The sequence below is a fragment of the Mesoplodon bidens genome (assembly GCF_964165515.1).
Source record: "Mesoplodon bidens genome assembly, chromosome: 14".
In the NCBI taxonomy this organism is placed as follows: Eukaryota; Metazoa; Chordata; class Mammalia; order Artiodactyla; family Ziphiidae; genus Mesoplodon; species Mesoplodon bidens.
In genome coordinates, this window is record NC_138170.1 from 27,665,235 (window position 1) to 27,684,758 (window position 19,524).

General features: G+C 33.8%; 1 protein-coding gene across 4 annotated transcripts in view; it reads left to right on the plus strand.

Annotated features, from left to right (window-relative positions):
* EXOC6B (exocyst complex component 6B) overlaps positions 1-19,524 on the plus strand; it is a 722,789-nt gene that overhangs the window by 363,616 nt on the left and 339,649 nt on the right. For all 4 annotated transcript variants that reach the window (XM_081253931.1, XM_081253933.1, XM_081253934.1 and 1 more), the window contains exons 9-11: positions 3,687-3,770; positions 4,328-4,374; positions 5,733-5,853. In XM_081253931.1, the coding sequence (XP_081110057.1) occupies positions 3,687-3,770; positions 4,328-4,374; positions 5,733-5,853 (252 nt within the window). The remainder of the gene's footprint in view (positions 1-3,686; positions 3,771-4,327; positions 4,375-5,732; positions 5,854-19,524) is intronic.

Below are 19,524 nucleotides of genomic sequence, written 5' to 3' on the forward strand. Positions count from 1 at the left end.
AGGAAACCATGGGTAATAATCAACTGTATTTCCTTCTGATTCCTCTCTCATTAAATGACATCACCAACCAAACGAGTTAACTAGGTTAGAAACCTCACATCAGCCTTCTTTCCTTCATGTCCTTTACCACATATATCCAATTGGCTTCTGCCTCCTAAATACATGTCAGATTCTGACTGATCTTTTTGTAGCTAATTTCCCCTTCCTTTATTCTACTCACTATATTACAACTTCCAGGTGTCTAAAACTAGAGTTGAAGTCCAAATATCTTAACACGATTTACAAAGTCCTCCAGCCTCGTCTCTTGTCATCCCTCTCCTTTACACCCTGAAGTTCCAGCCATGAAAAACTTCTTTCAGTTCATGGGATATGTGATACCTTTTTTCTTTGAACTTCTCTGTCTCTACAAGGAAGTTTTTTTTTTTTTTTTTTCTTTCTGTTTACCTGGCTTATTCTTCTGAGTCATTCTTCAATTATGAGTATAAATGTCATTTTTTTCCTGAGAATCTTTCTCTAACATTCCTCCCACCCCCTAAGTGCACGTGCGCACACGCATACACACACACACTCAGACATACATCCCACTTCAATCCATAGGATTCTAATATAATTTTAATATAATTGCTTGTTTAATTTCTAGTCTTCCACCATAGACTATAAATTCAGTGAGGAGATTCTCAGTGTCTATCACATGGTGAGCACTTTATATACACTGTGACTAATTTTTCTGTGACATTGTGTGTATTAATTCATTAATTATTATACAGCCTTTGTAGCACTGTCATGCTAATGACATAAAATGAAAAACAGAACAACTTTTCCCTTGCCTGCCTATTGTTTTATATCTATTTGTTTGTACCTTCAGTAGCTTTTGAGGTGGCTTTTTTGGTTTGTGTTTTGTTTTGTTTTTCATTTGAGTGATTAAAGGAGCTTGAGGCTGAAGTGGCAGAACTCTGTAGTTCATTGTCTGTTCACTTATTTGTGAATAGGCAGGCACTTCATCATTTACTCAACTGGATTGGTCAGACCTCTATTTCTCAAATTTCTCCTATAAGCATTGAGTTGACAAAATTGGCAAAGGAAATAGAATAATCAGAGGTGAATTTATTTAGCACCCACTAGGGAAAATCTAGCTCATTTTTGTAACTGGGGAAGCCAGACCTATTAGATAAATTGGTCTTTTCTTATGTTTTAATTTTATTGAAAAAGCAAAATGTATATACTTTAGAATTAAGTAGAGGTTCATGATTTGGTTTTTATATAGAATTTCATCTTGTTTATTTTCTATCATTTACAACAAATAATTAAGTTAATATAGTGTGTTCTAATTAGAAGGCTTTCCCTAAATTCTCAGCTAAGTGTATCTTGGCTAGAAAGCATGTTGAAAGTGTAAAGTCACACTAAAATAATAAAGGGCCTTTAGGGCTGTTAACCTTAAAATGAAAAGCCATTCAGTGTGTATAGAATGTAATTGACATTTAATAATACCTCTATGCTGTGAAATGGTGACAAGTGGGGAACAGCTTTAACAAACCAACAGGCAGTTTCCATTTTTTATTTCTTAAATAGAATTATTTGCTACCGCACTAACTTATAGATTGAGAAAGCCTTGAAGTAGCTGTCTTAATGTTTGTTTACATTTTTTAGGCAGAAAAATTCAGGTGTGTACAGTTATAATAACTTAAGTGTTTTAAAACCTTTGTTTTTAAGCTACCCCAGGGGTCATCAAACCATGACTTATGGGCCAAATCCAGCCTACTGCCTGTTTCTGTATGACCTGTGTGAACTTTTACATTTTTAAATGGTTGGTATTCATAAAAAAAATCATAAGAGGAGTAATATTTCATGACAGGTGAAAATGATACGAAATTCTAATTTCAGTTTTCACAAATAAGGTTTTATTGGAACACAGCCACACTCATTTATGTATTGTCTATGGCTGCTTTTGCACTGCAACAGCAGATTTGAGTAGTTGCATCGGAGACTGGATGGCTCACCAAAGCCTGTTTACTCTCCTGCCCATTATGGAAAACATTTGCCAACTCCTGAGCTACACTATTGAGGCTGCATGATTTAGTACCTCAAACAGTTTTCCTGGTTTAGGGATCTAACAAAGAAGTCATGTTGAGTAAAATTCTTCAGACTTTTGGGAAGGTGAAGAAAACTGAACCAGGTATTTCATGGAGTTTATGTTCACATGGGCTGGGCTTTCTGTTTCATCACTGATTTCATCTTATTTATGTTTTAAATAAGTACTTGCATAATGGTTATTATTTATCAGGTACTATTCTAAAAGCTTTATAACTCTTCTAAATCCTTATTACAACCATGTGAGTTTGGCATCTCTACAAATGAGTAAACCATAGCACATCTATTAGGGAAAGGTAAAGAGTTAATTAGTGGAAGTTAAAATAATGAAAGGGAAGTTATATAGCTAGTCATATGAGTTATACAGCTAGTAAGGGGCAGAACCCTGGTTTGAATAAAATCATTTGGTTCTAAAATCAGTACTCTTAACCACTGTGTAATGCTGTCTCTCCCTTTCTACTCTTGTTTATTTAGAAAAGTCTTGGGTTGAGAGTAGAGTTTAATAATGGGGAGCATCATGTTTTAAAAGCTTTGAGCTTATATCAGTTTCCTATGTTTGCTATAATCAAGTACCACAAACTGGGTGGCTTAAAATAAGAGAAATTTGTTCTGTCACAGTTTTGGAGACTAGAAACCCAAAATCAGGATAACAGATTCTGGGTAGAATTCTGGGTAGAATCCTTCCTTGCCTTTCTGTAGCTTCTGGTGGTTGCCAGCAGTCCTTGGTGTTCCTTGGCTTGCAGCTGCATCAGTCCCATCTCTGCTTGTGGCGCCATATGGTGTTCTCCCTGTGTTTCTGCCTTCATATAGCATTTTCCTCTTCTTATAAAGACACCAGTTATATTGGATTAAGGGTCACCCTACTGTGGTATGACTGCATCTTAATTTAACTAATTACATCTGTAATGACCCTATTTCTAAATAGGTTCATGTTGTGAGGTCCTGGGAAGGACACGAATTTTGAGAGGACACTATTCAACCCTAGTTATAGAACTCATGAGTTAGCTCTTGTTCTCTAGAGCACCTTTCAGTTTAAGCCCAGAAACCCTAAATGAAAAGTAGAAACTGTGTGCTAAGACTTTTCAGGGCTTTGTTTCTTCCTTTTTGGTATTAATCCTGTGCTAGATTATATTCTGTCTGAGAAGACTGACCTAATGTTCTCAGCTCCTGCCTTTTTCCTGCCTCCCTTTGGCCTTTTGGTCATGATTTATTTGAGACTAGTTTTTATTCTGGAATGTTCTGTGAGTTTTTTTTTTTTTAAGAACCATTTTCTAAACTGTTGTTATAACCTATAAGAATGTTGGTTTGTCTTTCTTGTGAATTTGTGATAATTGATTCAGAAACCAGCTTTGATGTGTTGGACCAGAGTTCTGGTAGTTTCCTCTTAAGAATTTTTTGTATCCATCTCTATTGGTATTTGTAAGTAAGGTTCAATAAGTGGTAATAGTTATTTTTATTTTTCCGAAGATTATCAGTGTTAAAATAGCAGATTTTGAGAAATGTGGGGCTGCCTCAATTCCTGACCTGGGAATTTCCCATGAAATCCTAGAGTAATTGGTCCAAATGTATCAACCCATTTCCTTTTGTTTGTTTTACAGGGTGCCCGGGAAACATTTGAGAACTACTACCGAAAACAGAGGCGAAAACAGGCTCGTTTGGTGCTCCAGCCTCCTTCTAACATGGTAGGATCACCACCTTTACTTTTCTCCCTTTTTCACTTTTCTTCTCGGTATCTTTTAATTATTTTCCATTTGGGCTCCCCCCCCACAAACTGTCACTCTGGGACCACTGGATGTGACTTGCATTAAGAAAGTAGCAACTGGACTTCCCTGGTGGCGCAGTGGTTGAGAGTCCGCCTGCCGATGCAGGGGACACGGGTTCGTGCTCCGGTCCGGGAAGATCCCACATGCCGCGGAGCGGCTGGGCCCGTGAGCCGTGGCCGCTGAGCCTGCACGTCCGGAGCCTGTGCTCCGCAACGGGAGAGGCCACAACAGTGAGAGGCCCGCGTATCGCAAAAAAAAAAAAAAAAAAAAAAAAGTAGCAACTAACATCTGTTGCTTGCTATGTGTCAGGCATTGTTCCTCATTTCATCCTCACTGTAATCCTATAAGGTAGGTACTATTATTATATTTACTTTATAGTTTTTGGAATTGAGCCTTAAGAAATTAATTAGCTGATTTTAACTGTCTTAATGTGTCAAAACAGAAACAATAACTTTTTTCTCTTTGCTTTGTTGCAGCATGAAACTTTAGATGGCTACAGGAAGTATTTTAATCAAATTGTAGGGTGGGTATATGTGTGTTTGTGTGTGTGTGTGTTTTAAATTTATACACTTTCAATAGTTTATACACTTTTTGTGAGACTTGGAAAAGTATATCAAGTGTTCTTTGGGAAATCTTTTTTCTTTTCTAAATTCTTAAGACAAGATTTGTTTTGAATATCTGATGATTTTAAAGGAATGTCTATTCGTTTCATAGAATTATGTTGGGGAACATAATTCTATATTGTTGGGAATCCTTTTTATGGATAAAGGGAGAAAAATATTGAATTGTAGTCTTATTATATGTGATGTTCTATTTTTTCATTATTGTTAGGAGGGAACCAAACAATCAGCAAAAGTTGGCAAGTTTTTTTCTAAAAGGGCCAAATAGTAAAGTATTTTAGGCTCAGCAGGCCATACGGTTTTTGTTAGAACTATTCAGCTTTGTTGTGGTACAAAAGCAGCTATAGACAATATGTAAATGAAAGACAGTGGCTGTGTTCCAATAGAACACTGTTTATAAAAACAAGCAGTGGGCCAGATTTGTTCCATGGACTGTATAGTTTGCCATCCTCATCTGGAGTATATATACTAGTATGGAATTGCAGTTCCCAAATAAACATCCCAAATATAGGCAGCTTATTCTAATTGCAAAATAGTGACTTTGCAGCTAAAAAAAAGGGAAATAAGTTGGATTGTTCCATGAAATTTCTTTTTTTTTCCAAGTTTAGATTGTTGCAATGTAATTGATACCTTTGATTAAAATGTATCTTAACAATTCCCTATTTAAAGAATTGTTTTAATTAGTATGAATATTTAGGCAAGAAAGATGAAGATACATTTTAGATGCATAAAAATTAAGAAGTCACAAAAGAATGTTAAAAAATATATGTGTATTTTTTTTTTTACCTTTGTAAGATATCTTTTCAGCACTTTGATGAGAAAGTTTATATAAGGGGAATTATTTCGGTATTTTGTGTGTTGGATTCTTAAAAAAATGCGTGCTTTAACTTTCATTGTCTCTTTAGATTCTATTAGTTTTTTAAAATGTATTAATGGGCTGTTGATTTTAATGTAGTGAAATTTGCCTTCTTTACCTATAAACATTTTTCTTCCTTTTAAATTTCTAGATAACATGGTTAACATTTAATAGGAATGTAACTCCAATTTCTATAGAAGTGGTTAAGGTGATATCATGATCGGAGGTATAATTCCAAGTCTAAGAAATCTGATTTTGTTTGTGATACCAAACAGCTTTCTTTAAGAAAAAATGACTAGTATTAACTTCCAATTTGATGGCAACTCTTAATGTTTGTCATCCCCTGATGATAGTAGTCAAACTGTAATTTCTGACACCTGTGCTTTCTTTTTTCCTCAATCTTAGCTTTTTTGTGGTTGAAGATCACATTTTACATACAACCCAGGGCTTAGTAAATAGAGCCTACATCGATGAACTGTGGGAAATGGCACTTTCAAAAACTATCGCAGCACTCCGTACTCACTCGGTATGTAAGAAGCACAAGAGAAGTTCTTACTTCAAGCTAATTATCTATATGCTATTCAGTCTTCTACTGCTTTAAAATCATCATATGTGTATTGTTTGAAATCACCCATTTGGAGTCATCTTCTTCAAAGATATATGGAAGTAGTCACTTCAAACTGCATGTTCTCTAACACTAAGCCCACTTTTGTGAATGCTCTTTGCAATAAGAAAACAGCAGCTAACATTTGTTGATTGCTATCTATGTCTCAGGCATTGTTATTATATTGTTATTGTGTACTGCATATATATTTCATCCTCACTTCATCCCTATAAGGCAGGTGCTATTGTTACATTTACCCTATAGTCTGGGGAACTGAACCTCAGAGAGGTTAAGTAACCAGCCTGATGTCACCCAGTAAGTGGTGGAGCTTGGATTCAAACCTCGACGGTATGACTGCAGAGCCCATGTTCTTAGCCACTATTCCATATTGCCTTCATAATGCCTATTAATACTGATTTGGAGTTCACAGATTTATTCTTACTCTACAACATTTCAGTAAGTTACTTAATTATGAGTTCCCATGATCTATTGATATATTTTATGATAGCATCAATTGTTGATGATAATCTACTTTATTACAAGCAGAGAATGCTGGTTCTGAATTATTCATTCATTCAATATTTCTTGAATAAGGATTGCATGTTGGCAATGGGAATACAATAATGAATAAGAATAAAGTCTTTGCTTTCAGAGAGTTATATTTTAATTGGGGAGATTCCTAATAAACAAATAAATAGGAATATCAGACAGTGATAATGCAATGCAGACAGTTAAAATAGAGTGATAGATTAGGGCAACAAGGTGCCTGCTTTTGACTGGTTGATCTGAAGTGGCATTCTGAGATCTAAATATCAAGGAGTAACTATTTGTGTAAAGATCAATTAAAAGATCATTCCAGGGCCTCCCTGGTGGCGCAGTGGTTGAGAGTCCGCCTGCGGATGCAGGGGATACGGGTTCGTGCCCCGGTCTGGGAGGATCCCATATGCCGCGGAGCGGCTGGGCCCGTGAGCCATGGCCGCTGGGCCTGCGCGTCCGGAGCCTGTGCTCCGCAACGGGAGAGGCCACGACAGTGAGAGGCCCGCATACCGCAAAAAAAAAAAAAAAAAAAAAAAAAAAAAGATCATTCCAGGTGAAAGGAACAGTAGTACAAGGACTTTGAGGTACTCTTATGTCTGAAGTGTTTGAGGAATAATAGTGAGGAGTTAATAATAGAAGATAATTTGGTATTTAAAAAATTTCAAGAAATGGCTCTAGTATACATCTAGTTATGCTAGCCAGAAACTTAAAAGTCATTCATAACCCTTCAACTCTCTTTATCTAGTCATTAGCAAGTGTTCTAGAGTAAATACCATGTGTAAAATCTATAATTGAAGGGAGTGTAGCCATTTTAGGAAACTGAAAGATGTTCCGAGTGGTTAGCACATAAACATAGAAAGCTAGGCAACTAAGGTAGGAAGTGAGAATAAAGAAGTAGGTAGGTGTCATACTATTTAGGACCTGTTTGACCCTTTAAGCAGTGGGTTGAGTGAGTATGTGCGTGTTGGGGGCAGGAGTAGGGTAAATTGGAGTGAGAAAGTCAAATTTCTATTTTTAAAAGATTGTTCTGGCTAACTTACAGATGAGGGATGAGAATGGATGTGGGGAGAACAGTTAGTAGGCTAGTCTAGTATTCCAGACAAGAGATGATGATTGCTGGACCAAGGTGATAGTAGATATAGAGAGATGTGGATGAGTTTGAGAGATTTTTAGGAAGTAAGATTAATTTTACTTTCTGATGGATTAATATGCAAGAGGTAAGGTAGAAAGAAGTATCAAGGTGATGCCTTGGTTTATAGTTTCCCTCCTTGGATGATAGTGTTGGTTTTGATGGTTTGGAGTGGGGAAGTCGTAAGTTACCTTTGGGTGTGATTACTTTGAGACACTTTTTGTGCTATTCAAGTAGTAGGGTCTAGGAGGATGATTAATGTATGAGTTTGAAACCAAAGAGGGTATGTCGTTATTGAATGTGTTGCAAATATGTTTCTCCTTTTATTTTTGTTGGTGGTTTCTTCTTTAGTATTTAAAATGTTAAATGTTTATGTATCTAATTATATTTATCTTATTTTAAAATTTCTCCCATTGCTTATATGTGTCCAAGGACTTGACCTGACATTTTTACCATTAATATGCTTGTGTCATAATAAAGTCTGGAACATTTAAAAATATTTTTTAAAAGTTCTGCCTGTTCTGAGACTAAAAAACAGTCTCTTAACTATTTCATGGCTTTATTTTTACACATTTATGTAGTTACTACCACCTATTCTTATTGTCATTTAGGGTATGATTAAAGATCTCATTTTATTTTTTCTTGCAATAGTATATCCATTGTCCTAGGATCATTTTTTAAATGCTTTACTTTCCTCCATTGCATGGCGTGCTCTTACATAAAAATATTTTACAAAGATAACATGGTTATTAAAAGATAGTTAGGAAATATTGATTATTAATAGTAATGAGTTTGTCCATGATCCCTGCCATGATTATTAGCTTTCTTATATGTAAATTTCAAGACCCCTTTTTCTGTGTATGAATACATGATATACAATATATATTTTAAGTAAAACGTGCTATATTTTTCATTTAATATCTGATGAATTTGTATTAGTTTTAATGTGCATTTGTATAATATTCCATTTTTAGAAATGTACCATTTAAAAAAATTAATTCACTTGATACACTTTTTTAAAAAGTTTTTTTAAGCTGTTATAAACATTGAAGTAAACATTTTTATTAACATATCCTTGCACATTAATTATACTTAGGATAAATTCTTAGATGTGAATTTAGTGGGTTAAAGGATCTGTAATTCCTGAGGTTCTGGATGTGTATTGCTAATTTGCTAAACAAAAAGATTGAACCATTTAGGATCACTAAGCATCATCTGCTAGAATTCCTATTTCCCTATTCCTTTTATTCTGCAGAAAGTTACATTTAAAAACAAAAAGTCATTCCCAATATAATAATAATGTCAGAAATTATATGTCAGAAATTAATTCAATGTTTTTCTTTAATACTGTTATTAAAAATCTCTTCACATCTTTTTAGTTATTTGTATATCTTCTTAGAATTTCCTGTTCCTATGCATTGCCTTTATTTTGTATTTTAATCGTTTTATTTTATATTTATTAGTAACACATGGATGTTAATGTTTAACATTAACTTTAATCTGAATGTTAATCTCTAGTCTGATATATAGGTTGTAAATATTTCCTTAGTTTCATGTGTTTCTAACCTTTGATTTTCTTTTCCATGGCTTTACAGAAGTTTAAAATTTTTAATGGAGTTAAATTTATTGATCTTTAACCTTACTATTTATGTCTTCCTTATTTCAAATAAATGTAATTATTTGTCTATATTTAATTTTAGTATTTCTGTAGTTACTTGTTTAACATATAATTCACAAACTAAAAGTTTATTTTAGTGTTGTGTGTGAGGTTGGACTTTATTTTGAAAATGACTCATCACCTCCAATAACATTATTGTGATAATCCGTTGTTTTATTCAGCTTATTCAGGTTACCATAATGAAATATATAGATTGGGTAGCTTAAACAACAGAAATTAATTTTCTCACATTTCCAGAGGCTGAAAGTCTGAGATCAAGGTGCCATCATGGTTGGTTTCTGATAAGGACCCTCCTGGGTTTCAGATGATCACCTTCTCATTGTGTCCTCACATGGCCCTTCCTCAGCATGTATTCTAGTGTCTTCTCTTTTTATAAGGACACCAATCCCATCAGATTAGGACCATACCCATATGACTTCATTTGACTTTAATTATCTCTCCAAGTCCTCTTCTCCAAACAAGGCTACACTGGCACTAGGGCTTCAAAATAGAATTTCGGGGGGAGTGCAGCATTCAGTTCATAAATGTCTGTCCTTTCCCAACCTATTTTGAAGGCCACCTTTATCATAATATGTTATATAAATAATAAGATCTGTTTCTAGGCTCTGATTGCTGCCCGCCCCCTTCCTTCTCTCTGTATGTCTTGAACCAGTATACCATTGTTTTGATTATTACATCTGATATACTATGCTTTAATTTCTTATATGACATATATGTCCTATAAAATCTTCTTTTTAAAATATACTATTTATCTCCATATTATTCTTCTAGGTTAATTTGAGAATCATTTTGTCACATCCCTTCCACCTCTTACCTCCCCCTAAAACTGACCTATAGTGTTAGTATGCAGTAAATCTGCAAATTTAAATGGAGGTAATTGACATATTTCAGCATCTGGTATTTTTCAACAGGAACATATGTGTTTTTCTCACTTATTTGCTCTTATATCTTTTGGTAAAATATTTTATGTGCTCCCTATCTAAGTCCTATTTTTGGTATTTTATGGTTTATTTCAGGTAGTATTTTGAGGAAGGTTTGTTTCTGATTCATATTTATTAACTAGTATTACTGTCATTCTATGGGAGAGAAGTCCTTGATTTTGTTTGTTTATTTTATATCTGTCCATTTCCCTGATTTCACCAACTTTATTTTTTTCCTGGGAAAAAGTGTTTTTCTTTTAGAAAACTTAGATTTCTTCCAAAAAAATTTTTTTTAAAGCAGTGGTTTTTCACATTTGAGAATGACAAATCTATAGGAGTCTCTCAGCAGGAAAATATACTCTTTTCCTCATCATGCAACCATACTTATTGTCATGAAGAATAGGACACTTTACAATGTGCTGATTAAAGTATATATCTGTGGAGAAAATTAATCTTAATGGAATGTTTCCTTGTAGATCTACTGTATATTCTTTGGAACTGAAGAATAAATGACAAAACTACCTTTAAAAAAAATAGTTTAGCATCAGTCTACAGAGGCAGAAAGAAATTAGTGGTCTCCTAGGGCTGGGAGTGGATACGAGGAATAAGCAGGTGATAGCTTAAGGGGCAGGGTTTCTCTTTGAGATGAAGAAAATGTTCTAAAATTGACTGTGGTTATGTTTGCACATGTCTGCAAAAATATTAAAAAAACTAAAAACTGTTGAATTACATACTTTAAATGGGTGAGTAGTATGGTACGGGAATTGTATTTCAATAGAACCATTAAAATAGAACTCAACATCACATACATTTACTCACTGAACCATTTTTATCCATTATGAGACAAAGTAGTTGATGCTACAGATACCAATTCTATTTTATGACACTATTTATTGTGTTACATTATCAGCAAGAAAGAAAAATAAGAACAACCTAAACATCAAAACAAATCTCAAAAGGAAACATTATATCTGAGTGTTTATTTTTTGTAAAAAATCTTTATATTTTTCTAACTTTCTGTGTCACTAATTAAAACTTTTTATATTTTCGGATTGAATTATTAGTCATTGCATAAATTGGAAACATTTTGAGAGATATAATATTCTCAATGCTGATTTCAAAACATGATAAAAATCTTATGCAATCTTATACAATCCACCTCACTTAGAATTCAAATTTAGCAGTACCTGTATATTAAAAGAATAATATTCTAATACAAAGAATTCATATCAGGAATGGTTTAATATTGAAGATCTGTTAATTGTTAGTATGACTGCCAATAAAATGATAAACAGATCATCTGATAATACTAGAAAGGTATTTTTTTACTATTTAAAATTATGGAACAATGTAATTTGTGTGGCCAAAAATCCTCATGTTTTGTAGCTATTAAATATTGGACATTTTTTCTTACTATGTCATAGGCAGACAAAAGTTTGTACTGTAATAGTGGGTTTGTGTGTGTGTGTGTGTGATTGATTGATTGATTTTAACATCTTTATTGGAGTATAATTGCTTTACAATGGTATGTTAGTTTCTGCTTTATAACAAAGTGAATCAGCTATACATATATATGGAATCTAAAAAAAAAAAAAAGGTTATGAAGAACCTAGGGGCAGGACAGGGATAAAGACATAGACGTAAAGAATGGACTTGAGGACACAGGGAGTGGGAAGGGTAAGCTGGGACAAAGTGAGAGAGTGGCATGGACATATATACACTACCAAATGTAAAATAGATAGCTAGTGGGAAGCAGCTGCACAGCACAGGGAGATCAGCTCGGTGCTTTGTAATAGTGGTTTTATACACACCCACATCCATACTCATCCCCCCACACACAGACACACATATTTTAAATTTCTTTGAGTCAAAGGGTGTACTAAGCATATATGTCGTGCAGCTCTCTAACCAAATTGCTATTGAAATTACATGTAAGAAAAACTAAAAAGAGAAACACTGCAAAGTACCTCTATAGGCCAGAAGTTTTGAAAATTTTCTTTGAATTTAGAAAACAGATGGAATCAGAATAGTGACTCAACCTGAGAAAAGAAAATATTACATTAAATATGGTGTAGAGGGTATTGCCAAAGTAGGAAACATTGTTCCAACTGGAATCTAGGAACACTCTAAATTCAGTCAACAAATGTTATGAGCAGGAATGAGGCTGGGAGAAATCTTAAGGGAAATTATTTAGAGGTCTACCTTCTAAAAATCTTGGCTAGACAGCAGGTTACCCAATTCCTTTGGCCAACCTGACCGTCAACATAAAGAGATGATAACATGATTAGTGAAGTTCTCTAGTACTACTTTTTGAGCAAGGTGATTCATCTGCCCCACCCACCTACAAAGAGCCTGTAGTCAGTTTTTGGAAAACAGACTTAAAAGCTGCAGAGGGTGAAACCCATACCGGTTATACACACTAATCCATCTAGTCCTTCATTTCTAAACATAAACAAATGCTGAGTCATAGAATATTTGAGGAAAACCAATTACATCAAATAGAAGACAATAATAAACAAAGTGCATAGCTATTCTTTAGCAAACACAAATAACTCATGGACTAGGAGATAAATTTATAAAGTAATAATTATTTCTCATTTTAGGAATATAGGAAGCTAGGTCATTCATAGTAGCTGTTCAGCTTGAAACAACTAAAAGTGCTTTATGTACTGCATATAAGATGTTGTTTAAGTCTAGAATGCTTAGTAAGGTTATTAAGGAATTACCAGGCCAAATCCAGGGGAGATTGAGAGTACAGAGGTCCAGAAAGATAGACTTAAACACTTAAGCTGCATTTGCCTTGAGGTTACTTGTTAGTCCAGGCAATTTGTACTCAGATTTGATAGTCTCTGGGGCCTATCTGGGATGGAGAGTCTAATATGGTGCCCTCTCCAACATTAAGCTGGAAAGAACTATTCTTTTCAGGTTAAGATTGAATCAGAAGTAAATAAAAAAGCAGTCAAAATTCTTCCCTTAAAGAAATCTTCAGGTCTAGGGAGTTTTTTCTTGAATTCCTATCTTACATAAACTCTTGGAGAATAGAAAAGAGGAAACACCAACTCATTTTATGAGGTTTGTGTAATCTTGATAATGAAGCCAGATGAGGATAGTACAGGAACTCATAAACTCATAAATATACAGGCTCATTCATAAATATAGATCAGAAATCTTAAATAAAATATTAGAAAACAGAATTCAGCAGTTTACAAAGAACATTAATATGTTGAGTTTATCATAGCAAATGCAAGCTTAGTTCAATATTACAAAGTCTATTATTATAATGAATTAATAGATTAAAGGACAAAAAATTATGTAATCATTTCAATAGATACAGAAAAGCATTTAATAAAACACACCATAAATTCCTGGTAAGATCTCATAGTAAATTGAAAACATAAGAGAATTTCTTTAAACTGATAAAAATCTATCCTCAAAAACCTATAATAAGTATCATATTTAATTACCATCACTCCTATTTTGTATTGTATTTGAAGTCGTACTTAGTGTTGTAAAGATAGAAACATAAATAAATTAAAAAATACACCTTTGAAAGGAAGAAACAAAATTGTCATTTTTGCAGATGATATATTTTTGTACATTGAAAATTCAAAGAATTTACAGAAAATTTATTACAATTAATGGAAGAGGTTAGCATGTTCCCTGATACAAAATCATTATGCAAAATCAATTGTCATTTTATAAACCAGGAATAAAAGTTGAAAAGTTAAAATTTTTAAAAGATAAAAGATATAATAGCATACATTAAAAGTAGTAGAAATATGTCTAGTAAAATGTGTTCAAACCTCCATGGAGAAAATTCTAAAATGTTTTTGAGAGACGAAAAGGAATTAAAGAGGACCTAAATAAAATTGAAATAGCATGTTCATTGATTGGAAGGGTTATTATTGTAGATATGTGTTCTCTTAAAATTGATGTATAAATTTAATTCAGTGGCAGCCAAAATCTCAATAATCTTATTTTTGGGAGGATGAGTACCTTTGCAATCTGATTGTAATATATATATATTTTTACATCTTAATTGGAGTGTAATTGCTTTACAATGGTGTGTTAGTTTCTGCTTTATAACAATGAATCAGAGTGAATCAAAGTTATACGTATACATATGTTCCCATATCTCTTCCCTCTTGCGTCTCCCTCCCTCCCACCCTCCCCATCCCACCCCTCTAGGTGATCACAAAGCACCAAGCTGATCTCCCTGTGCTATGCGGCTGCTTCCCACTAGCTATCTGTTTTACGTTTGGTAGTGTATATATGTCCATGCCACTCTCTCGCTTTGTCACAGCTTACCCTTCCCTCTCCCCATATCCTCAAGTCCATTCTCTAGTAGGTCTGTGTCTTTATTCCTGTCTTACCCCTAGGTTCTTCATGACCTTTTTTTTTTCTTAGATTCCATATATATGTGTTAACATACGGTATTTGTCTTTCTCTTTCTGACTTACTTCACTCTGTATGACAGACTCTAGGTCCATCCACCTCACTACAAATAACTCAATTTCATTTCTTTTTATGGCTGAGTAATATTCCATTGTGTATATGTGCCACATCTTCTTTATCCATTCATCCAATGATGGACACTTAGGTTGTTTCCATCTTCTGGCTATTGTAAATAGAGCTGCAATGAACATGTTGGTACATGACTCTTTTTGAATTATGGTCTTAAGCCAGTACAAAAGCCAGGAACAGCTAAGATACTCCTTAAGACTGAGATAAGGTAGGTGGGTTTTCTCTACTGGATATCAAGACAATTTAGAAATCTTATTAAATGAGTACCAGACACTCCGGTACTGTCATTGGATAGATAATGAAACAGAATATAGGGCCTCCAAAAAAGATCTTTGATATTTATAAAAGAGATAGTATTGCAAGTCAGTGGGTAGAGGACAGACATTTCAATGAATAGTACTGGGACAATTGACTATCAGTATGGGGAAATAATATACCAAAAAATGAGTTTCAGGTTGATAATATAACAAAATGTAAAATGTAAGGCCATAAATCTTTTAGAAGATAGTAGAAGAGAATATCTTTATGATTCAGGTTAGAGAAGGAATTCCTAACTAAAATACCAAAGGCACTAACCATAAAGGAAAAGATTCATACGTTAAATATTAAGCTGCATTAATGCTGTAAGAAAAAAACCAAAAAAATGAAAGATAGTAGATAAAATAAGCTATATGATGAGAAATGATGTTTTCAACACAAAATCAGCAAAACATATAAAAATTTCACTATTCATCATGATAATAGAGACAGACATCTCAATAGAAAAAACAAGCAAAAGATTTAAACAGGTACTTCACTTGGCTGAGAAACTGTGAAAGGTGCTCAACTTTAGTGCATCATTGAAATGCAAATTAAAACCAAATGAGAGGGCTTCCCTGGTGGCGCAGTGGTTGCGAGTCCGCCTGCCGATGCAGGGGACGCGGGTTCGTGCCCCGGTCTGGGAAGATCCCACATGCCGCGGAGCGGCTGGGCTCGTGAGCCATGGCCACTGAGCCTGCGCATCCGGAGCCTGTGCTCCGCAACGGGAGAGGCCACAGCAGTGAGAAGCCCGCGTACCGAAAAAAAAAAAAACAAACAAACAAAAAACAAATGAGATAACATTATGTAAGAATTAATAACAATTGTTGATAAGGATATGAAGTATTCAGAACCCCTTTGAAAAAAATTAGCATCATCTTTTAAAATCGAAGATCCTCATGAACCAGAAATTCTTTTCCTAACTATATTCCCTTGAGAAACTTGCCCTAATGCACCATAATACACATGCAAGAATATTCATTCCAGCATTGTTGAATTTTCAAAATTATAAATGACTTAAATGTCCATTGGTAATAAAATGAACAATCTGGGTTAAACTCCTAACATGGAATATTATACAGCATGAAAATGCCCACACTATAGCTATATACAGTAGCATGGATGAATTTCACAAGTATAATGTTGAATTATAAAAGCAAGACAGAAATTTATACATACAGATTTTTTCCACTTACATAATATTTTCCACTTACATAATATTGAGAAAGAAAATATTGAGTAAGACTGAGTATTTAGATGGTTACAAAGCAATGAAATTAAGAGAATGAACTGACAGGCATATGTGATAAAGGTATGGTACTGAAAATATATAGAGAACTCTTAGCACTCAACAGTAAGAAAAAATTAAGAAACGGGCCCAATTAAAAAACAGGCAAAAGTTCTGAACAGATACCTCACCAAAGAAATATTCAAATGGCAGGAAAGCATACAAAAGATGCTGGACAACATATGTCCTCGGGGAGTTACAAATTAAACAACAATGAGCTACCACCACACACCCATTAGAATGGCTAAAACACTGACAACACCAAATGCTGAAGAGAATGTGGAACAGCAGGAACTCTCATTGTTGATGGGAATGGAAAATGGTACAGCTAGCTTAGAAGAGAGTTTGGCAGTTTCTACAAAATGAAACATACTCTTATTATATGATCCAGCAAGTACACTCTAGGTATTTGCCAAATGAGTTGAAAACTTATGTTAACACAGAAACCTGCCCACTCATGTTTATAACAGCTTATTCATAATAGCCAAAACCTGGAAGCAACCAAGATGTCCTTTAGTAGGTGAATGGATAGACTCTGGTACATTCTTATAATTGAATATTTATTCAGTGGCAAAAAGGAAATGCTCTGTCAGTCCACAAAAAGACGTGGAGGAAAGTTAAATGCATATTGCTAAGTAAAAGAACCCAATCTGAGAAGGCTATATACTCATATGATTCCAACTCTATGACATTCTGGACAAGGCAAAATTATGGAGACAGTAAAAAGATCAGGGTTGCCAGGGTTTGGGAGAGGGATGGAGGGACGAATAAGTGGAAGACAGGGAATTTTTAGAGCAGTGAAACTATTATCTACGATATTGTAATGGTGGAATATGTCATTATACATATGTTAAAACCCATAGATTATATAACACAAAGAGTAAACTCTAATGTAAGCTGTGGACTTCAGTTAATAACAGTGTGTCAGTGTTGATTCATCAACTGTACCAAATGTTACCACACTAATGCAAGATGTTATAATAAGGGAATCTGTGCATGAATTTCTGTGTGAAGGGATATATGGGAACTCTGTACTTTCTGCTCAGTTTATCTGTAAATGCAAAACTGCTCTAAAAAATAAAGTTTATTAAGTTACAAAATACAAAGAAGCAAAAACATGAAGGAAAGACATGGAAATGATTATCATAAATAATGATATCATAAATAAAAATTATGTCATAAATAAATGTCATGATAATGTTTTCCTGAGTGCAGAGGAAAGAAGTTGTTTTGGAGCTTCTGGCACGCTGGTGCTATTTAGTTTTGTTTGCCTGGTGAAATTGTACATATAGGTTTTATTTATTATTTTCTTTATGTATACTATATTCACAATTTTAAAAAACGTGGTAAGGAGGAAAAGGAAGGAAGCAAGCCACAGAAGGATAGAAATCAAAGATAAACATTGCTTTCTTGGAAATTTATGACTACCATAATAGAGAAATTTAATTCAAAGATTAAATAGATAAAACTGCACATCATTCTGTGATCAAGAAGACAAAATCAAATAGATATCCCAAAATACAGAGTGAAGACACAAAGAGGTGGAAAATATGAATAGAAAGTTAAGGAACATGGATAATTGATGTAGATTTTTGGTTGTATCTAATAGGGATTTAGAAAGAAAGTACAGTCACAAAGCAGGGGACTTAAATAATTAAATAAAAGAGGGAAATTTCCCTGCATTAAAGAAAGACTAGATTATTACAGTTGAAAGGATGCAGTTTTTTTTGGTCAGGCAGGGTAAATTAGGGCAGACAGTTTTCTCACATCTGAAATTGTGTATTTTAGTTTGAGTGCAAAAGAAAGGCATTTCCAAACACATGAGGGTTCAAAGTTTACTTTTCACCCATCCTGTCTTACTGGTGTTTTACCAAAAAGGAAAAAGAAATTCTAGATACAAGATGGGATGGGAGTAAATAAACGTGTGCAAAAATGAGAGTAAAACTCATAGATAAATCTAAATAACTGATTGTTTGATTATTTGTAAAGTTTATGCTATTAAGAATCCCTAAAAGAGGAGAGGCTTAATGTTTAAAACATTTTTTAGATGAAAACACCAGATTATTTCAAATAAACAGTGGGCAGAAAGTATATAACTTATTAATAACCAGTATAAGATAATTTGAAAACACTGATCCAGTGAAACACAGGAAAGGAAACAAAAAAGAAAGAAGAAATCATTGAAAATAGAAAACTTAAAATAAGATGGCTAGAATAGGTCCAGATATGTAAGTATTCATGAGAAATGCCAGAGTTGGAAAGTGTTATAGTTTGGTTACTAAGAGAGATTCATACATTAAGATTACACAGAAAGATTGAAAATAAAGAATGGGGAGCAAAAAGGACAATATTCTTCAAGAAAATTGGATTGAAGTTAAAGACCCATTAAATGGGAGAAGAGAGGAACACTTGTTTTGATATTATTTTTAACCCACCAAAAAGACAATAACCCATTTACTGGGGACAAGCAAGCATCAGTATGTAAATAAACAAAAATTGTTTAAGTAGTAGGAAGAGAAACCAAGGGACCACACCATTGTGGGAGAATTCAACAGTCCTTCAGGAACTGAGCAATTAAGTAGAGGGCAAGTAATCAAACTATAATTAAGAGAATTTGAATATCAAAGTCACTGAAAAATAGTGCCATATACATCTCTGTAGCTTGCCCACAGAAGGTATCTTGCATGTCATTTCAGCTTTCAAATTTGTTGATAAGAGATTATACATGGACTTTATTTGTAATTTGTATTTTCCTCTGTATTTATGTTTGGTTTTGTATTCTTTGTATTGTTTAGTTTTGTTTTCTCTTTGTTGTCTAATTGGACTTTACTGTGATTTGTCTATTTTATTGATTTTATGTTTAACTTGAGCTTTTGGTTTCATTGATCAAATCTTTCATGTCTTCTTTATGTCATTAATGTCTGCTTTTTATTTTATCAGTTTTGTTCTCTCACTTATTTATGGTTTATTTTGGCTTTTTTTGCCTAGCTTCATGAGTTGAGTGCTTAGTTTGTTTATTTTAAATCTTTTATGTTTTCTAATGTTCACATATAAAGATGTAATTTGTTTTTAAAATGGCGTTAGCTGCATTCCATAGGTTTTGATATGAATATTTCATTGCTGTTCATTTTAAAATAATCTGCAATATCAATTTTGCTTTCTCCTTTAACCAAACAGTTATTTAGAAGTGTGTTTTTAAATTTCCAAGTATTAAAAATGT